This window comes from Pituophis catenifer, unplaced genomic scaffold (assembly GCF_029215685.1).
Source record: "Pituophis catenifer annectens isolate HBS135680 unplaced genomic scaffold, rPitCat1.0.hap2 SCAF_2, whole genome shotgun sequence".
Lineage (NCBI taxonomy): Eukaryota > Metazoa > Chordata > Lepidosauria > Squamata > Colubridae > Pituophis > Pituophis catenifer.
In genome coordinates, this window is record NW_027256882.1 from 173,520,900 (window position 1) to 173,538,480 (window position 17,581).

General features: G+C 42.8%; 1 protein-coding gene across 3 annotated transcripts; it reads right to left on the reverse strand.

Moving 5' to 3' along the window:
• Positions 1 to 728: 728 nt before the first annotated feature.
• On the reverse strand, positions 729 to 8,799 carry LOC139312890 (3-beta-hydroxysteroid-Delta(8),Delta(7)-isomerase-like). Of its 3 annotated transcripts, none has more exons than XM_070938072.1 (5): positions 8,770 to 8,799; positions 4,954 to 5,335; positions 2,902 to 2,938; positions 1,468 to 1,598; positions 729 to 1,279 (listed from the first exon to the last, which is right to left on the reverse strand). In XM_070938072.1, exons 2-5 carry the CDS (start codon positions 5,264 to 5,266, stop codon positions 1,068 to 1,070), a joined length of 693 nt encoding a protein of 230 aa, XP_070794173.1. In that variant the 5' UTR covers positions 5,267 to 5,335; positions 8,770 to 8,799; the 3' UTR covers positions 729 to 1,067. The 3 variants fall into 3 exon arrangements, with proteins under 3 accessions (XP_070794173.1, XP_070794174.1, XP_070794175.1); XM_070938073.1 differs by lacking the exon at positions 8,770 to 8,799 and adding an exon at positions 6,612 to 6,623; XM_070938074.1 differs by lacking the exon at positions 8,770 to 8,799 and adding an exon at positions 6,571 to 6,610.
• Positions 8,800 to 17,581: the final 8,782 nt, after the last annotated feature.

Sequence of the window (17,581 nt, forward strand, 5' to 3'; positions counted from 1 at the left end):
CAGAGGGCACTCAAGGGAATGAAGCTTGGGATACAGTGATAAACTTTGTTTAGAAAATAGCTGCCTTAAAGCAACAGATCCGTCTACTTATATACAAACCTTTAAGCTAGTTTTTTTTGCTAGAGACAATGAATCCCAAAGCAGTTGAAAAAATAACTGGAGTTAAGAAAAAAGAAAGGAAAAGAAAGCTATTAGTAAAATGAGTGATGATATCAAAGTATATTTTATTCTGCTTCCACACTCTTAAGGACCTACTCCATCAGTTCCTTAGGAACAAAGCTCAGGTATGGAGGTCTGACAGCTTCCTCTTTGCTCTGTCTTGAAGTATTTATGATTCTTGAGTGACAGCTGTCGGGTACTATTTCCCAGTTTAAGCTAGTCACTGACTATTCTACATGGGGACAACAACAAAAAAGCTTCAAGGCAATTAGCTGAATCACTTTATAAGGTCAGAAGCAAGCTGTGAACCCCTCTAATGCTACCTTATATTTGATCTGAGAATAAGAAGACTGAATGTTTCCTGCATAGCCTCTATACAGTACTTCAGTTTTATGAATGCTAGATGTGTGGCTCTCCTTGCAGGCTTAAGTGATCACAGCTGCAGGTAATCAAGGGAAAACAAAGCTATATGGTCTATAGCAGGGCTCAGTTCAATACTGACTAGTATTAGCTGCGTCACTTGATCCTAATGACATTTATTTAGAAATAAAACCTCCTGATCTAAAAAATACCCATCATGAAGATATTTATTTATTTATTAGTCGCATTTTTATGCCGCCCAAATCCCAAGGGACTCTGGGCGGCTTACAACAGAGAATAAAACAATGCAAACAATATCCCATAATTACTGCATCTTCATTTTAATTTTAATATCGGATAATACTGCAGTCTTAATTTTAAGCTCATAGTTTAAGAGCTATGAATCTTTAAAGAAAGGGAAGAGAATGACCACCATCAATGGTAGTGTTTGTTCATCAATTCAATATAACAACTGAAAACAGGAGGAGTACAAAATCAACCTCTGAATGGCTGGAAGTACCGCCCAGTATGACCCGCTGTGCAAGACATCAATGATTCTTGACCTTGTTAGCATCCATTAACCTCTGGCAAGCACTGAGGTGCTTCCAGGCATCCCAGATGAGAATAGAGGGAATAATAATCCACAGACTATTCATGAAGACAAAGTAAAACCAGAAATAGATAGGGTGCCACATCTCACCATGGCGAAAGCCATCACGGTATGCAGTGTAGAAGTACAGAATTTCTTCATATAGTTGACCTATGATTAGAGACAGACAACATGGCTGATTAGGAAGAAAAGATCAGAAACGGACAAGCCAAATAAGAAATGCAGCCAGGTGCATGGAACATTAATCAAGAATTAAAATATTAAATTAATTGCTTTTGAAAGATTGTACTAACATTTACATACCCTGATATACCTCCCTCCCTGCCTTGCATACCTACCTAGTGACACTACTAACTGTAGTATATATCGATGGGACTGGCGTGAAAGAAATGCGATTACAGTCCAAAGACTGAGGGGACCCAAAGAACAGGCAGTGATGGTTTCCAAGCAAACTATGAAATTATCTGATCTGCAGGTACAAAAATGAAATGAATGTTACCTTGAGGTCCCAAAACATCCCAACTCTCTTACAGTTCAATACTTTCAAACTGGAGGGGGAGAAAGAAGAACAATGAGAGATTGATAGTTAGTTAGTTAGTTAGTTAGTTAGTTAGTTAGTTAGTTAGATAGATAGATAGATAGATAGATAGATAGATAGATAGATAGATAAGTTTAGTTTAGTTTAGTTTAGTTTTATTGAATTTGTATACTGCCCTACTCCCGGACTACTCCCGAAGATAGATAGATACCATGTTTCCTCGAAAACAAGACCCTGTCTTATATTTTTTGAACCCTAAAATAAGTGTTTGGCCTTATTTTTGGGGAGGTCTTATTATTTTGGGGTGCATGGAGCAAGATGGGGCTCCTCTTGCCATCTTACCTGATTTCCAGGTCTATCTCCCTAACCCTAACCAGAGGAAATGGCAGAGAACGGCTGTGCATGCGTTTAAATATTTTCGGGGATACAGAGATAGATAGATAGATAGATAGATAGATAGATAGATAGATAGATAGATAGATAGCCAATTTAGGAAAATACTTCATTTTTTTTTATTTTTTTTTATTTTTTAATTTGATTTTATTATTTTAAACCATGAATAAAAGCCCACAAACTGTACTCTTGCTGAGCTAAACCAATTAAATGACATCCTGGTTTCTCTGATGCATGAAAATACACAAAGATAATAAACCCATCTTAGGCAAAATTGCAGAATTTGATACAAGTGAGGAAGGTAAACTGCTGCAAGTTCTTTCTGTTCATGCCATTTTATTTTCCCAGGCCAAGTTACTATGGCTGAGGGGAAAAGAGAAAAAAATTGAATGAAAAATAAAATGGCGAGAATGATAAAATGGCTCACCAACAACCAGATCTTCCACTGAGATGGGGGAACCCCACTGATAATACTCATCTCAAATGTTCATAAACGCGAGACTGGAAAATAAATTTCATTCCCCGATATGCTCTTCTAAGGCATGAATAAAATTTAATGTTTTTTTCTAAAATAATTTAGAAATCTAAAAGATTAGGATCCTTAAAGAGAAATCCAGGAATTCTTTTACTTTAGTTGTACTCGGCCTATTAAAGAATTGCCTTGGCAACAGGAAATATATCAGAGAACTCATGCAAACATTTTGAACATGTCGGCTGTATTTATGTGTGCATCCTTTCCCTAGCCCTGCACTCAAACCAGGTTCTTTGTTCAAATTGCTTAGTGTTGGATCTTTGCAGAAATATACAGACCTTTGTCTATCATTTCAAAGTTAATACTTACGTGATAATTCTGCTGTCACCTTTGGCATATTCCTTCCCTGGAAGATATAAAATAAGGAGAAATGAAAAGAAAAAGAAATCAATCGGAATGGGGTAGGTTTATGAATTTCCCTGTATTTTTCTTAAATATTAATTATAACAGGATTGTGCAGCACGATAGATACAAAGGCAAATAGATGCTTAGAACACCCAGAGGCGCAAAAATGACACCTGTCTCCAACTCCTTAAACCAAGTTTCCAAGTACTTTCTATTCCAGAAGACAGAACTTTCTAAATACATGAGGACATTACTAGCCTAAAACTTTTGGTTACCACCTTTAAAGCGCTCCATGGCTTAGGACCTGGTTATTTACGGGACCGCCTACTACCACCAATAGCCTCCCACCGGCCAGTACGCTCTCATAGAGAGGGACTCCTCCGGGTGCCGTCAGTCAAACAATGTCGGCTGGCGACCCCTAGGGGGAGAGCCTTCTCTGTGGGGGCACCTACCGTCTGGAATGAGCTCCCCCCAGAGATACGGAGGATCCCGGATCTGCGTACCTTCCGCCGCGCTGTGAAGACTCTTTTATTCCATCAAGCAGGCTTGGCCTAATCTCCTCCCTCTTTTAATACATAAATTTTAAATCTGTTCTTAAATTATTGGGGTGTTTTAATTTGTCTGGGCCAAAAAATGATTTAATTCGATTTTAACTGGTTTTTTAAATTTTTGTATTTATGTATCTTATTGCTTGGCTGTTCACCGCCCTGAGTCCTTCGGGAGTAGGGCGGTATACAAATCAAATTAAAAAAAAAAAAAAACATGCTTTTTGATAATGCAAATACTTGATCTTAGGAAATACAAATATTAGTTGATGCAAATACTTGATCTTAGGAAATACAAATATTAGTTGATGCAAATATTTGATCTTAGGGAACATATATTTTTACCTCTTGCAGTTTTGATACTACTAGCAAGAATCAAACATTCTGTTAAATTCAAATATAGTTGTTGGATTTGAAGGAGGCGGCTTTAGCGTGAGAGAGACCCCACAGCCCTAGCATGTAGCCTTTAACACAGGTTCCCTAAGGATAACTATATGTGGAAACCTATTTGTCGCCATGATTTCCATTTTAATATCATATTAATTTCCTATATGTGGGCCATTTCCTTATGAACTATTAAGAATCAGTACGTCTACATGCACAGAAAGAATGAAAAAGCTCTATACGGAGAACGTAGCAGAAGCATTATTCCAGTGTTATAACAGCTAATCCAGTTTTATCTGCACATCCTACATTTTCCTTTATTTCCTATTGCACAATTGTAATAGGTGCCTTTCAAAGATACATAAAAAAAACAAGCTGCCTGTAGCTACAAAAACGAATTGATCTGGAGAGTTTGGAAATCTATTTCTGGAGTGATCTCAGGATAGTGCTATCTCAAAAATAACTACAGGCATGCAGACAGTCCTCATTTAATGTCCACTTGTTCCCTGGCTGTTTGAAGTTACAACAGTGCTGAATGAGAGGAACTTACAACTGTCCTTGTAGTTGTGGCCATCACAGCCACCCTGTGATCAGATAAATGTGAGTCAGGTGGTTACAACTAGCTTGCAATTATATCACAGCGTCCCACTGTCATGTAACCGCCATTTGCAATGCCATTGCTGGCTTCCAACAAATAAGAGTTAATAGGGAAGCCGCCAGGAGGTTGCAAATGGTGATCATGTGACTGAGGGATGCTACAACCATTCAAGATTTATTTGAAGATGGCAACTAGAACTGCTGTTGTAAATTGGTGTGGTCATGTGACAGTGATTACAGCCACACCGCTTAACAAATTTGCTGGTCCAAGTTACTGTTGGCAAGCAAAGACCATCTATACAAGTGTCACTATCACACATTTGTGGTCTGAAGTCTGACTCAAGTACACAATAGAAGGATTGACCACCTTGTGTCATTTGGCCCATTTGTGCCTCCTGCAGATCCTCCTGTTTTCCCCCATGTTATCCTTGTTGCATCAATTTTTTTTTCCAAAATCAAGAGACAGAAACCAGATAGACACACATCTTACAGAGCTGTGAGAGAAAGGATTGATCCCCTGGAATTTCCATGTAGTGGAGACTAAACCAGCCTTCGAAGACACCGTGAATAAAAACACAGATGGCAAACCAGCAAATGATCAAGGTGCGCCAAGTTCCAAAAGGGCCCCAGGTCTTGCTCCGCCAGCCTGCTACAAACCAAGTCAATACCAAGAGAATTCCTGAAGTACCAAATAAGAATGTCAAGATCTGCCATAAGGGTCGGTCATTTGGGACGTAACTATGGAGTTCCAAATTCCGAGGCCAGTATGGGTGATGGACAACGGGTTTTGTTTCCAGAACCATAGTGGTTGAGAAAATGGGATCTGAGCCAGTGAAAAAGGCAAGGGCTTCTTCTGGAAGAAAATGATCCACCTGCATTAAATACAGAGAAATAGTTAAAATACAACATATTGTGAGATTCTTTCGGCTTGACAGCCAACAAAATAGAAACAGAACTTATCCGAAAATCTGAACATACACACAAATACACATACATGTATGTATGCATGCATGTGTATATACATATGTAATATACATATCAATATGTATATCTATATATATATATATATAGTGTCCCAAAAGTCATAGCGCTTTCTTAAACTTTTAAAAGTGTCTTTATACAATAGAAACTTGCCTGCCACTGGTTTTAAATCCATTTGCATTACACAGTACAGCTGCTCCTTTCACAGAAATCACTCCAATAGATGAGTTGATTTCAAAGGAGCAAAGATCCCTAGAAGGAGCATGATCCTTCAGGAAGCAAAAAAGGGACTCCAAGCAGAGTCTTTCTGAAGTGTAGAATCCTACAAATGCCACAGTTCAGCTCAGAGGGAGAATTACCTACTTTCCACCTTCCAAACAACTTCAAAGTAATACCTCCCAATATTCAGTGCCATCCATTCACCCAAAGTGGATATTTTATGAGAGCCTTGGTAACTTCTTTTTTTTTTTAGTATTGAGAGCAACCTGCTTGTTAACAGACTTTCACAGGCAATTCACAGCAATATTATTCAGCGGCTGTTAGAAACCCAATAGATATTACTAAATAAGTATATTTGTTACTTATCCTTTATCAGCTGATAATCATTTTTTTTCCACAGTTATCTTTCAGTTCCAATTTGAGACAAGGAAAGAAAAGCCTTTTTCATGACTTTTTCTTTTAGGAAGAAAAAAGGTTACTAATTTGGCACACCCGATTTGGCAATCTTCTTGTCCTGGCTTCTCCTGCAAGTTTAACATTTTTCCTCGACTAGCAAAGCAAACAAATGCTGTAATCCGTAGTAGAAGATTCTTGCCTCTGCTTTCTCCGTCCTGAGAAACTCAAACTGAAACCACCATTCTAAATGCGGGAAAGCGCCCTGAATCTGGGACTCAAACGCAAATCAGCAAGACGGTCTTAGCAGGACCTTGGGCAAAAAATCCCTAACAAAATATGCGCTGTAATGAGGCACTTTGCAAATACACTCTATAAAAAATTTGTGCCCCTAAACACAACATTTATCCCATATAATCTTTGATCATAGGAGAAACAGTAGAAAAATCTATAAATCAGCCAGGAAATCTTAGCTGTTTTTCGAATAGCCAAAATTTCATCTGAAAAACCTTACCCAACGTATTTCGCAAAACTTCTGCACCAAACGCTTCTCACCTGTTTCCTAAATCCTCCCAATATATCCCGTAGCACCCTTGGTATGTAAACAGACAAGGCAGCCAATCAGTGTTTCCCACGACAAAGGCGAGCTCTTATAGGAGTTTTTTGCTTTATCTGTGCAACTAATAGGAGTTCTGACATCGTACAGTATTCTGCCAAATCGATTTGTGGAAGGTGGCTAAGGCGTTGTGGGTTCATACATAGTCTTCACCGCCTTCTCGCCCACCTATCCAAAGAACTCAAAGTTCGAGTAGACGTGGCTTATTGAATAAGCTACCATAGCTGGGCGCACTACTATCACCTGCTTTCATTCACACAATGAAACAATGTGTTGCTAAATCACAACAAATTTTCTTCAACATGTATAAACATTGTGTCTGTCTAAATCATGGTTTAGCATCTTGTGCCTCCAACTAGTGTGATAAAATCTGCAGTTATCCAGTAGTCTATTGCATATTTTCCAACCGTTTCCGATCAGCCTGTATTGACTGCCAACAAAAAGTGATGCACTGGAAGAGTCACTCCCTCTACATTATTTTAGCACATGGGGTGGGGGGGAGAGATTGCAGGCTAAGTGGGTTACAGAGGCTGGGAACAAATTCACCTTTAAAGGTGACAAATTCAACCTTATAGAAAATAATTGCTTCCTCACACACTGGGGAAAACAGTGTTGGAAGATAAGATTCACTCTTCTCCTAGAACAGTGGTTGGCAAACCACGGCTCGTGAGCCACATGCGGCTCTTTGGCCCCTTGAGTTTGGCTCTTCCACACTCATGATGCCCTGGCCAGCTGTGGCTGAGCCGTGAGTGTGCGCACGCGCAGGGAGACCCTCCCCAAGCGAGCGCCGAAGCTCAGGAAATGTGCGCACAGAGTGGGCAGCGACTTGCTTAAGGAGGATCTCCCCATGTGTGCGCATGCTCCCGGCTCAGCCACAGCCGGCCAGGGCATCACGAGAGTGGAAGGAGGAGGAGAGTGCAGGAGAGAAGCTGCCCTGTACCTACCTTCGCGCCACATTTGCGCGTAAGGCAGCCTTTGCTTCCTGCTGCTTCAGGCTGGAAATTCGCACTCTCCGCACTCAGCCGAAGAGCTGCTGGGGGTGGGGGATGAAACAGCAAGGAGATGGCCAGAGCATTAGTGCAGGAAAGAAGCCCCAACCTGTTAAGACTCTCCTAATCGGGCAGCCACTCAACCCGCGGGTGCCTTTGCTGTGCTTTGGTGCTCGTTTGGGGAGGGTCTCCCCGCCCATGGTCATGCTCCTGGCTCAGCCACAGCCGTCCAGGACATCACAAGAGGAGGGGAGAAGGAGGACAGTCACCCGAAGGGAGGGGGAGAGAGAGAGAGAGATGGTGGAGAGAGAGAGAGAGAGAGACACATACAGCGTGATATATAGAGAGGGGTGAGAGAGGGGAAGAGAGGGAGAGATACAGAGGGAGAGAGACAGAATGGTTTTGTGGCTGGGTAGGCATGGCTAGGGGGGGTGAGTGACATCGAGTTGGCCCACGCCCACCCAGGTTTTGTGGCTCCGGTATGTTTTTTTTCTGTGGGAAACGGGTCCAAGTGGCTCTTTGAGTGTTTAAATTTGCCGACCCCTGTCCTAGAAAAAGGAAAAGAAACTCAAAATAAATATTAAAAGAGCAGGAAAATTCCCCTAAAAGAAAATAAGCAGAAACTCAGGCAGAGTTTCGGCCTCCACCTTTGTCAATGGGCCATTAAGAAGCAGAAGCCACCCTATTTTCCACAACAAAGGAAGGACAAAATTACAGGAGCCTGCAACATCCAAACAGGTATGGGACACAGAAAAAAACAAACACCCAAAAAGGAAAAGAAATCAAGCCAAAGTAATTAGAACTTTAAACACATGAGAAAAGGAGATATTCACTAAAACACAGTAATAGCAAACTGATTAATTATAGGAAACGAACAACTACAAAGGGCTAGGAAAAACAGAGATTGGACTATAAAACAATTACTTATTTGCCAGATCCAGGACGGAAGAACCCAATTAAAAAAAAAACAGGATTTAAACACCATAAAACAGTTACACACACAAATTAAAGGATTCACATTCCAAATCAAAATAATTTCAATAGATTTTAAAGGGTCACATAGAAAATCAAAAGATGTTTTAGGATATAAAAAAAGGGTTTTTCTTACAGTTCAAACAGGCTAGCCTCGGAACGTTGTGCTTGTATTTGTTTCTTGCCTGCTTTCCTATATAAACAATAAACTAATTCTGCTCTCAAGCAGCTGACCTCCAATCATTTTGAAATAATCTCCCAGCCGGGAGTTTTGAATTCATGAAGGGAAAGCTCTGCCTTCCAACAATCCTTAAAGGGAAAGGCTTCTTTTTTCTTCCAACAATAGAAAATAGATGATCAGAGTGTCTACAATGAGATGTTCTTGCTGTAGCTTCTGCAATCAATATGTTACAGGTACACCCTACTGGCTATATTAATTGAGCTACAGAACAGCCCTGATTTCTCCAAGACCTCTCATAGCTCAGTTCTGTTATAAACTTAATCCCAAATAATAGTGCAAAGGGTTGTACTTCCTCACTCTCACCTCTTTCCCTCCCCCCCCATCACACCAAAGAACACAGCCATCTTTTACACAATTGTAATCAGGGCCGGATTTTCCTATAGGCTAACTAGGCTTCAGCCTAGGGCCTCAAGATCAAGAGGGGCCTACACAGTGGTGGGATTCTGGGTGTTCTAGGGGGTTCGGCCGAACCCTTTGTTAAATTGCTGGCTCACCCGCCCCTCGCCTCCCACCCGCGCGGCGCCAGCCTACCGTAGCCAGGGATAGGCAATTGTGGCTCTTTTACAACCTGTGGCCTTCAACTCCCAGAATTCCTGAGACAGCCAAGGCCACAGGTTGTAAAAGAGCCACAATTGCCTACCCCTTCCCTAGCCTGAGTTCGCTGCCTGAGAACCACGTGGGCTGCCACGTGGTTCCCCACCGGCTCTGGACACAAGAGAGCAGGATGGAGAAAGCAGCTTCCATGCCTTCACTCACCCTCACTCTCTGCTCTGTTGGATCGCCGGCCGTTCGCTTACCCCGCCCACTCCCCGTCTATTGCTGCCTCCGATGGCTAGAGGAAAAAAAACTGTTTAAATTCTTGCCGCGGGGCTTCAAAGGGCCGCCCTAGAGCCAGTGGTGCAGCCGAACCCTTTGTTAAATTGCTGGCTTGCCCCGCCCCTCCGCACCACTATTTATTGCCAATAAATAGTGGTGGGCAAGGGGCAGGGGAGCCAGCAATTTAACAAAGGGTTCGGTGTTTTTTTTGTAATTTTATTGGCCCACGGAGCTTCAGCATAGGCTAATTGGCCTCCCGGCTCTCAGCTGATTTGTCTCGGCTGTTTTGCTCAGGGCTCTTCTGTTTCCTTGCAAAAAAATTTTTCCCCTAGCTATGCTGAGAAACGAAACTGAAACTGCTTTGCTGTTGCTGCAAGGTTGGAAAATTAGGCAGGCAGAATTCTTTTCTTTTTCCTCACCAAAAAAGGTAGGTGCAAACAATGGGAAATTTAGGGAAAAAGAGGAGAGTTCAGGATTTTAAAACACAAAAGAAAAAAAGCTCTATTTAACTAGGGAATTGTAATAATTGAGATACTATTAATTGTATATTTCTGAAAGCAGAAATGGTTAAGTTGTGGTTTGGAGGAATATATGGGGGAAATTATTTGGTTTATTATTATTGGTAAATATAATTAATGGATTTGTAAGAAATTGGATTGCATGGAAATAATTGGAATATTCATGTTCATATTGATTAATATACAAAAAAGGTAGTTATATAACGAATTGATTTATATTAAAATGTTGAATTTATATTAAACAACTAATATTACATAATTAACCAATGTGAGGCTGGATATAAAAATAGATGACAATGGGAAGGGGTATAATATAGAATAGAAGGGAAAAATTGAATTTGATTAAGATTAGAGATGAGGATGAAGGGTAATAATGGTTTTTTACAAAAATAGATGAGGAATAAATATGGCAAAAAGGAAATATAGAAATTGTAAATTTAATTGAAATGACTAAACACTGTTTAATTTTGTGAACCGGCCAAATACTCTGTTCAAAGAAAATACATTGTATGTTTGTATGTGTGTTTCTAATTATTGTTATTTATTCATATTTGTTCTCTTTTATTCTTTAAAGTTTAACAATTCATTCTTTATCTTAATATCTTTATATTTGTTTGGGGTTGGCTTTCTTCCCTTTCATCTTTTTTATTGTACAGCAATCTTTCTCCTCAAACCTACCACCTCTCTCTTTTCTTTCCTTCTTACTTTCTCTTCCTCCCCCTCTTCTTCTCCTCCCTACTTCTTCTTCCTTTCTCCTTCTCCTCCTCTCTTCCTCCCTCTCTTACCCTCCCTCCTACTCTAATTTCCCTTCCCTTCCTTCATCCCACTCTATAGCTGTATCCTTTTATGCATATGGACTACTCAGAGGGCTGAAAAAGTTATTTCTGACTGGTCCTCGCACTTTTGACCAGTCCTCAAACTTACGACTGTCCTCACATTTTACGTTTTTGCCCTATCTTGTCACCATGGTGAAGAGAAGCAGTTGTGAAATGAGTGACATGGTTGTTAAGAAAGCTGCACGGGCATAAATATGAGGATGGTCATAAGTGTGAGGACCGGTCAAAAGTGCGAGGCCCAGTCAGAAATGACTTTTTTCAGCCCTCTGAAAAATGTCTATGCGCATAGCCACGCCCACCCGGTCACATGACAAGCTACCCACGCCTACACAGTCATGCGACCATCTAGCCACGCCCACCCAGTCACATGATTGCCAAGCCACACCGCCCAACTAAGCCACGCCCACAGAACCTGTTGTTAAAAAAATTGAATCCCACCACTGGTGAAAGGGCCTCATAAGTGGAATAGCCTAGGGCCTCTTTTCATCTAAATCCGGCCCTGATTGTAATCCTTAGAGCCTAAGGGTTCAGGACTCAGAGAAGCAATTTAAAAAAGAAGAGAGGAAAATCTGCACCACTCAGATCTTTTTCAAGCACTTCTTCATATATGGTATTTTCAAGCAGAAATTACTTCTCTTGTCATACTGGTTTTGTCAGTCATTTAGCAGTGTTTTTCAAATTTGAAGCTGTGGGGATACAGTATTGGAGCTTCCACATCTCTAGAAAGAGCAAGAATGACAGGCAGGAGTAGACTATGATACAGCAGATTTAATCAGGTGCCTAATTTTTTTATTGTTTACTTTGCATGTATACTTTAAGAATAGAGACTTAGGAGAAAAAATACAATAACATGATAGTGTGTGGCAAATCAAGTTTATTTATAACAGTGTTTCATGGCAACAATAAAAAATTGGTTTGTCATGAAGGAAAACAAGGATATAATCAATAATATTAGAATATGATATACTGGTATATTAGATTCTGTAACCATTAGGTTCCTGTAATATATATATATATGCCTTTGTATTTGTATCACATATATTATGCCTTTATATTTGTATCTCCTGTAACAAACATATTCTGTTATTAGGCCTCTGTAATGTATCTGGTATTTGTCAAACATATGTTCCTGCCATTTGATCTGAACCCATATCAATCTTCTTCCTGTTTTTCTTGTGCCATCTAAGAGCATGGTACGTATTTCAGTTGGAACTGCAGACATGTCACGAATAAATGCCTGACCTCATGTCCAGGCCTGGAGGCAGGGGGGCTGACCAGGCCAACTCCCAGGGTCCACCCTAACCCACTGACCCCTCCTTACCTTAGCTCCGCCCCAAGGGTATTTAAGGTCCAACCATGCGGTCCAGAGCCAGTTCCAGAACAGCACCTACAAGGATGAGACACTTTGTAAATAAAGATTGCTGATTGAATGAATACCTGTGTAATAGAGTTATTGGGCTCGATCCTTGAACACCTTTAACAAAATGATAGCAGAGGATGGTTAAATAGCCCAAAACCATCCCAGGATATGCCAAGGAACTCCAAGCAGATAACTACAACGAACAGGGTGAATACCAGGGCATTCACCAAGAAAATGGCAGAACGGCTGCCATCGACAGGAACTATGCAAGGGGAGGCGCCAGAGACGAGCAACCTGCTTTCCAACCCATGCACCCCAACCAGATGTGGCAAGGAAGAAAAAAAAACCGAAAGCCCAGCACGCGAGGAGAACGACCTAAAAAGAAAACTCCTCAAACTCATAGACTCAGCCCCGAACAACACCGACCTCATCGCGGAACTTCGGAGCCTAGTGGAGGACTGCGAAGCAGCGAGTGAGGAAGATGAGGGCGAGCCAGACTACAACACCGAAGATGCGGTAAGAAACAATTGCCCCTGCCAGAGACCCACCGAAAAGGCCGAAAAAGAATTCACGCCCTTTTCGCGGTGTCCATCTTGGACGGTGACGTCACCAAAGATGGCCGACCAATCACCAATGGATTCCTGAGATTTAAATCTCATGGCGGGAATCGGGGCCTACACTGAGGCGACCACCCAGAACAACGACAACAACTGGGGCGACCCAAAACCAAAGCCCACGAGCTCGCCTACCGAGCTCGAGATCGATGGGGCAATAAAACTACTTACTGCGGCCTTCGGGGACAAGATAAAGCTACCGGACGCATACTTTGGCACTCCACGAAGGCCCAGAGGGACCACCGACCCGAGGAGAATCAACACCCACCCAGAGGGACCAACCACCGCAATGCGGGCCCAACGGCAGCCGCAACCCGCAGGGGGCCCACCCATGGAAGCACCGGGACCAGGGGTGGAGTACCGAAGGCGATGGGACTACTTACCCGACCGGCGACCAGGACCAAGGCCTACGGGACCATCGGCGGGCAGGGGACTCAGCCCAACCCCAGGACACAGCCTCCGCGCCAGGCCGGGCCATCCGGGACAACACGCGGCTCCAACAGGACCTCCGATCTTCCCAGCCGACCCGCAAAGCTTTCCGGGGATCCAGGCGGCGATCTGAAGGCCCTTCGAGCACGCGAGGGCAGCCAAAGAAGAACCGAAGGCCCATCCGTACGAACGGGGCCTTCACCCGGGAGCTACAGGAACGAGCTCCTCACTCCACAGCTGCTGGACTGGAATGGAGCCCGGGTATGCACAGAATCCACCTAAGAGAGAAAGAGAATGGAACACAGAGACAAGTCAATACAAGAATATAGAAGCAAGTCGGTACAGACTCGCAACAGTCATCCCACTGCCTTATTGCGAGTTTCCTTTGCCCAAAACCATGGACAGCGACACAATGTAAGTAATTTAACTTACAATTCAGGGACTTTGCCAAGTGACTTTCCCAAACTGAAGCTAGATGGGGATAGTTTCTTGGAGTGGAACCAACAACTCCAAGTCACGCTCCTAAAGGAAAACCTGTTGTTTCTAGTTACTGATCCCCCAGAAAAACCATGGACTTTTGATTTAGATTGTATGCATCACAAGGCATACTACATAGTAATTGCCAGTATTACCCCCAGCATTTACCCTAGCATTAGCCATCACTTAACAGCCTCAGAGGTAATACACAAAATGCACAGCTTGTTCTATAGTCAGAGCGTAGCAACTACCACCAGGCTTTCTAGGGAGTTTTACTCAGCCAAGCTCAAGGCGGGAGCCTCTATGAGCGAACACGTACTGTCATTAAATGCCACCAGGGCTGAACTAACACAAAGGGAGGAAATCATAAGTGAGAGGAGCATGATTAGCATCATTGTCAACTCCCTGGACCCCAGCTGGGACACCTTCATCACACAAATAGACAATCTCAGCTAAGAAAAACTCACACTAGAGACACTAACCAACAAACTCATTGCTGAGGATAGTCTAAGGAAGGACCGCTCACTAAGCCGCAGGGAACAGAGGCCATCAAGGAGGGTAGAGTCCCAGAGTAGGAGCCACAATACGACAGAATGCTTCACATGCGGTTCAAAAAATCACTATAAGAGGGACTGTCCTAGAAATGCAAGGGACAGGGATAGATCACATTGAAGGGATAGGCCAGAACAAAGGGCAAGATTCACTGACAGGCATTCCCCCAACAGCAAACACAGACATAGAGATTCTCCCGGCCCCAGGGATAGAAGAGGCTACAGGGATAGCTCCAGGGAGAGCCAAACCGGGTCGCTGTATGGACTGGGGGACCAAGAACAATTCACTGATCAGGGCAAGAAAGAGGGCATGTGGTTACTAGACTCTGGGGCCACCAATCATACCACATACGACCAAAAATCACTGACCTCATTTACCAAGGAAAGTTTCATAATAAAGGTGGCCAACCAAAATAATGTTCAAGTGACAGGGAAGGGGAACACGTACGTGCCTGGGATAGGAGTGATAGAGGGGGTACTACTCATACCAAATATACCTTACAACATTCTTGCCACCCTGAAACTGAGCAGGGACAACAACGTTGAGGTAACATTCAGTAAAGGGGAAGTGCACATAACCAGAGGAGGCAAAAGTGTAGGGAGAGCAGTAGTCAGAGGAGGCCTACCATACTTCCACCCAGATAGAAAAACACCCCCAAGGATGAACGCCAACCTAAGCACCAAGTCAGACACCACAGATAGTGGAGACAGGGAAAGCCACAGTAAAGAAGCAGAGGGGGTTAGCCACGAACACACACCCAACGACCCAAATGATCACGAGTCACCTGACAAGAAGAAACCATCAGTAGGAAAGTTAGTACACGACAACTGTGCACACCTACTGCATAGGAGATTAGGACATAGCAGCTTCCCAGTTATACGAAAAATGATGGAATGCTCCGAAGGCATAAAAATAAAAAACTGTGAGAACTATCTCGAATGTTCTGTTTGCAAATGTTCTAAACTAAAAACGAAACCCAGGCCAAAGGAATTGGTACGCACCACCGATTCCATCTTTCAACTCATACTCATGGACCTAGTGGGGCCACTAAGACCATCCATTAAGTACAAAAAAAGGTTTTTCCTGACCATAGTTGACGACTTCAGTCGCTATGGCTTTGTATACACTCTAAAACATAAAAATGAAGTGTTCCAAAAATTTAAAGAATTCTATGCAAGGGTAGAAACACAACATAACACTAAGATCAGACAGATAATGACAGACCGCGGATCTGAATTTCTGTCAAGAGACTTCTCACACTGGTTGAAAACACGCGGGGTATTACACTACACCTCTTCTCCGTTCTCCGCCTTCCAGAATGGCGTCGTAGAACGAAAAAATGGAACGCTGCAAACCATGATGAGGTGCGCACTAGAGGATGCGGGGTTAGGGCAACACTTCTGGTCAGAAGCACTCATATACTCAAATTATACACTAAACAGACAGTGGTCCAGCGTGCTAAACAAAACTCCATATGAGTTAATGTACCAGAGAAAGCCACAGGTAGCACACCTACATGTATTTGGGGTTACAGCCGATGTACACATCCCCAGGCAATTACGACGCAAAGGCGATAAAGTATCCAGGAGATTGAAGTTTATGGGATATGAACCGGGGACAAAGGGATTCAGGTTCATAGATAGTAACAACAAATTCATAATATCCCGAACGGCTGTTTTCCATGAGAACGCCAACTGGTCCAAAATACACCTCAATGAGGTGTTCCCAAATAAGGATAGGCCCAAAGACAGCCTAGAGGAGACAGAACACACCACAGAAGGGAACATAGAGGAGAGAAAGGCCAAACCAAAAAGACAGGAGATACAGGTCAGAGAGTGGAAGGAGAACCACCCCAACATTAAGCTGGACTCACTCACAGAGAAGGAGGCCAGATACCTGCACAACACTGAGACTCCACCAGCCAGACCAATTAGGGCAAACGGGTAAAGCACCAAAAAAACTAGAGGACTATGTCCTATCTATGCACACTAATCAACTAACCCCCAACTCATACGATGACGTGTTAAGATTACCAGAGGGGGAAAGGGCTAAATGGGAACAGGCCATGGAACGGGAGATGAATAGTCTAAGGGAGCTAAAAGTATACACCCCTTCCGAAGTCCCAAAGGATAAGACACCCATAGGCACCAGGTGAGTCTACAAAATTAAGACATTGGAGGATAACAAAGTTTTATACAAGGCCAGGCTAGTAGCGCAAGGGTTTGCTCAAAAATACCCAGAGGACTACACAGAGACATACTCCCCCACCGTCAGGGCTGAGAGTGTGAAATGCGCCCTAGTGATAGCATCTTTACTAGGCCTAGAAGTCCATCTGTTCGATGTACAGACTGCCTACCTTCACGCTGAACTTGATAAGGAGATTTACGTAAGAGCCCCCCCCCCCCAGCAAAAGTACAGCAAAAGGAGAAACCTGGATTTTAAACAGAAGCTTGTACGGACTGAAACAGTCAGGGAAACGTTGGTATGAGTGCTTGTCCAAAACATTAAGATCTATGGGATTCTCAGCCACCTCAGCGGACAATTGCTTTTTCATTAAGAAGGTAAATAATTCCATTGAATACATTCTGATATATGTGGACGATATATTGTACATCAGCGGCCAGGCTAGCAAATGCAATAATTTCGCTAATGAGCTGGGGAAACACTTCTCACTAAAAATATTAGGTAAGGTCGACAAATACTTGGGGGTACAGATCACGAAAACTAACAAAGGCTTCCAGCTTTTACAAAAGGACAAAATATTGGAACTCCTACAGAAATGCAACATGGTTAATGCCAAAACTTGTGAGACACCAATGCAACCAGACTTTCTAAAGGATATGTATAATGAAGCGGAAGCATTCAAGGACAATACACTTTATAGATCCACCATAGGGTCACTACTGTACATTGCGAACTGGATAAGGCCCGACATCGCCTTGCTAGTTAACCTATTATCCTGACACGTAGGTAACCTCACGTGTACCATTGGGAGGCTATCAAGAGGGTACTGAGGTACCTGAAGCACAGTGCCGATGCCTACCTATCTCTGGAGCCTGAAGTGTCCACAAGACCCACACTAACCTGCTACGCTGACGCTGATTG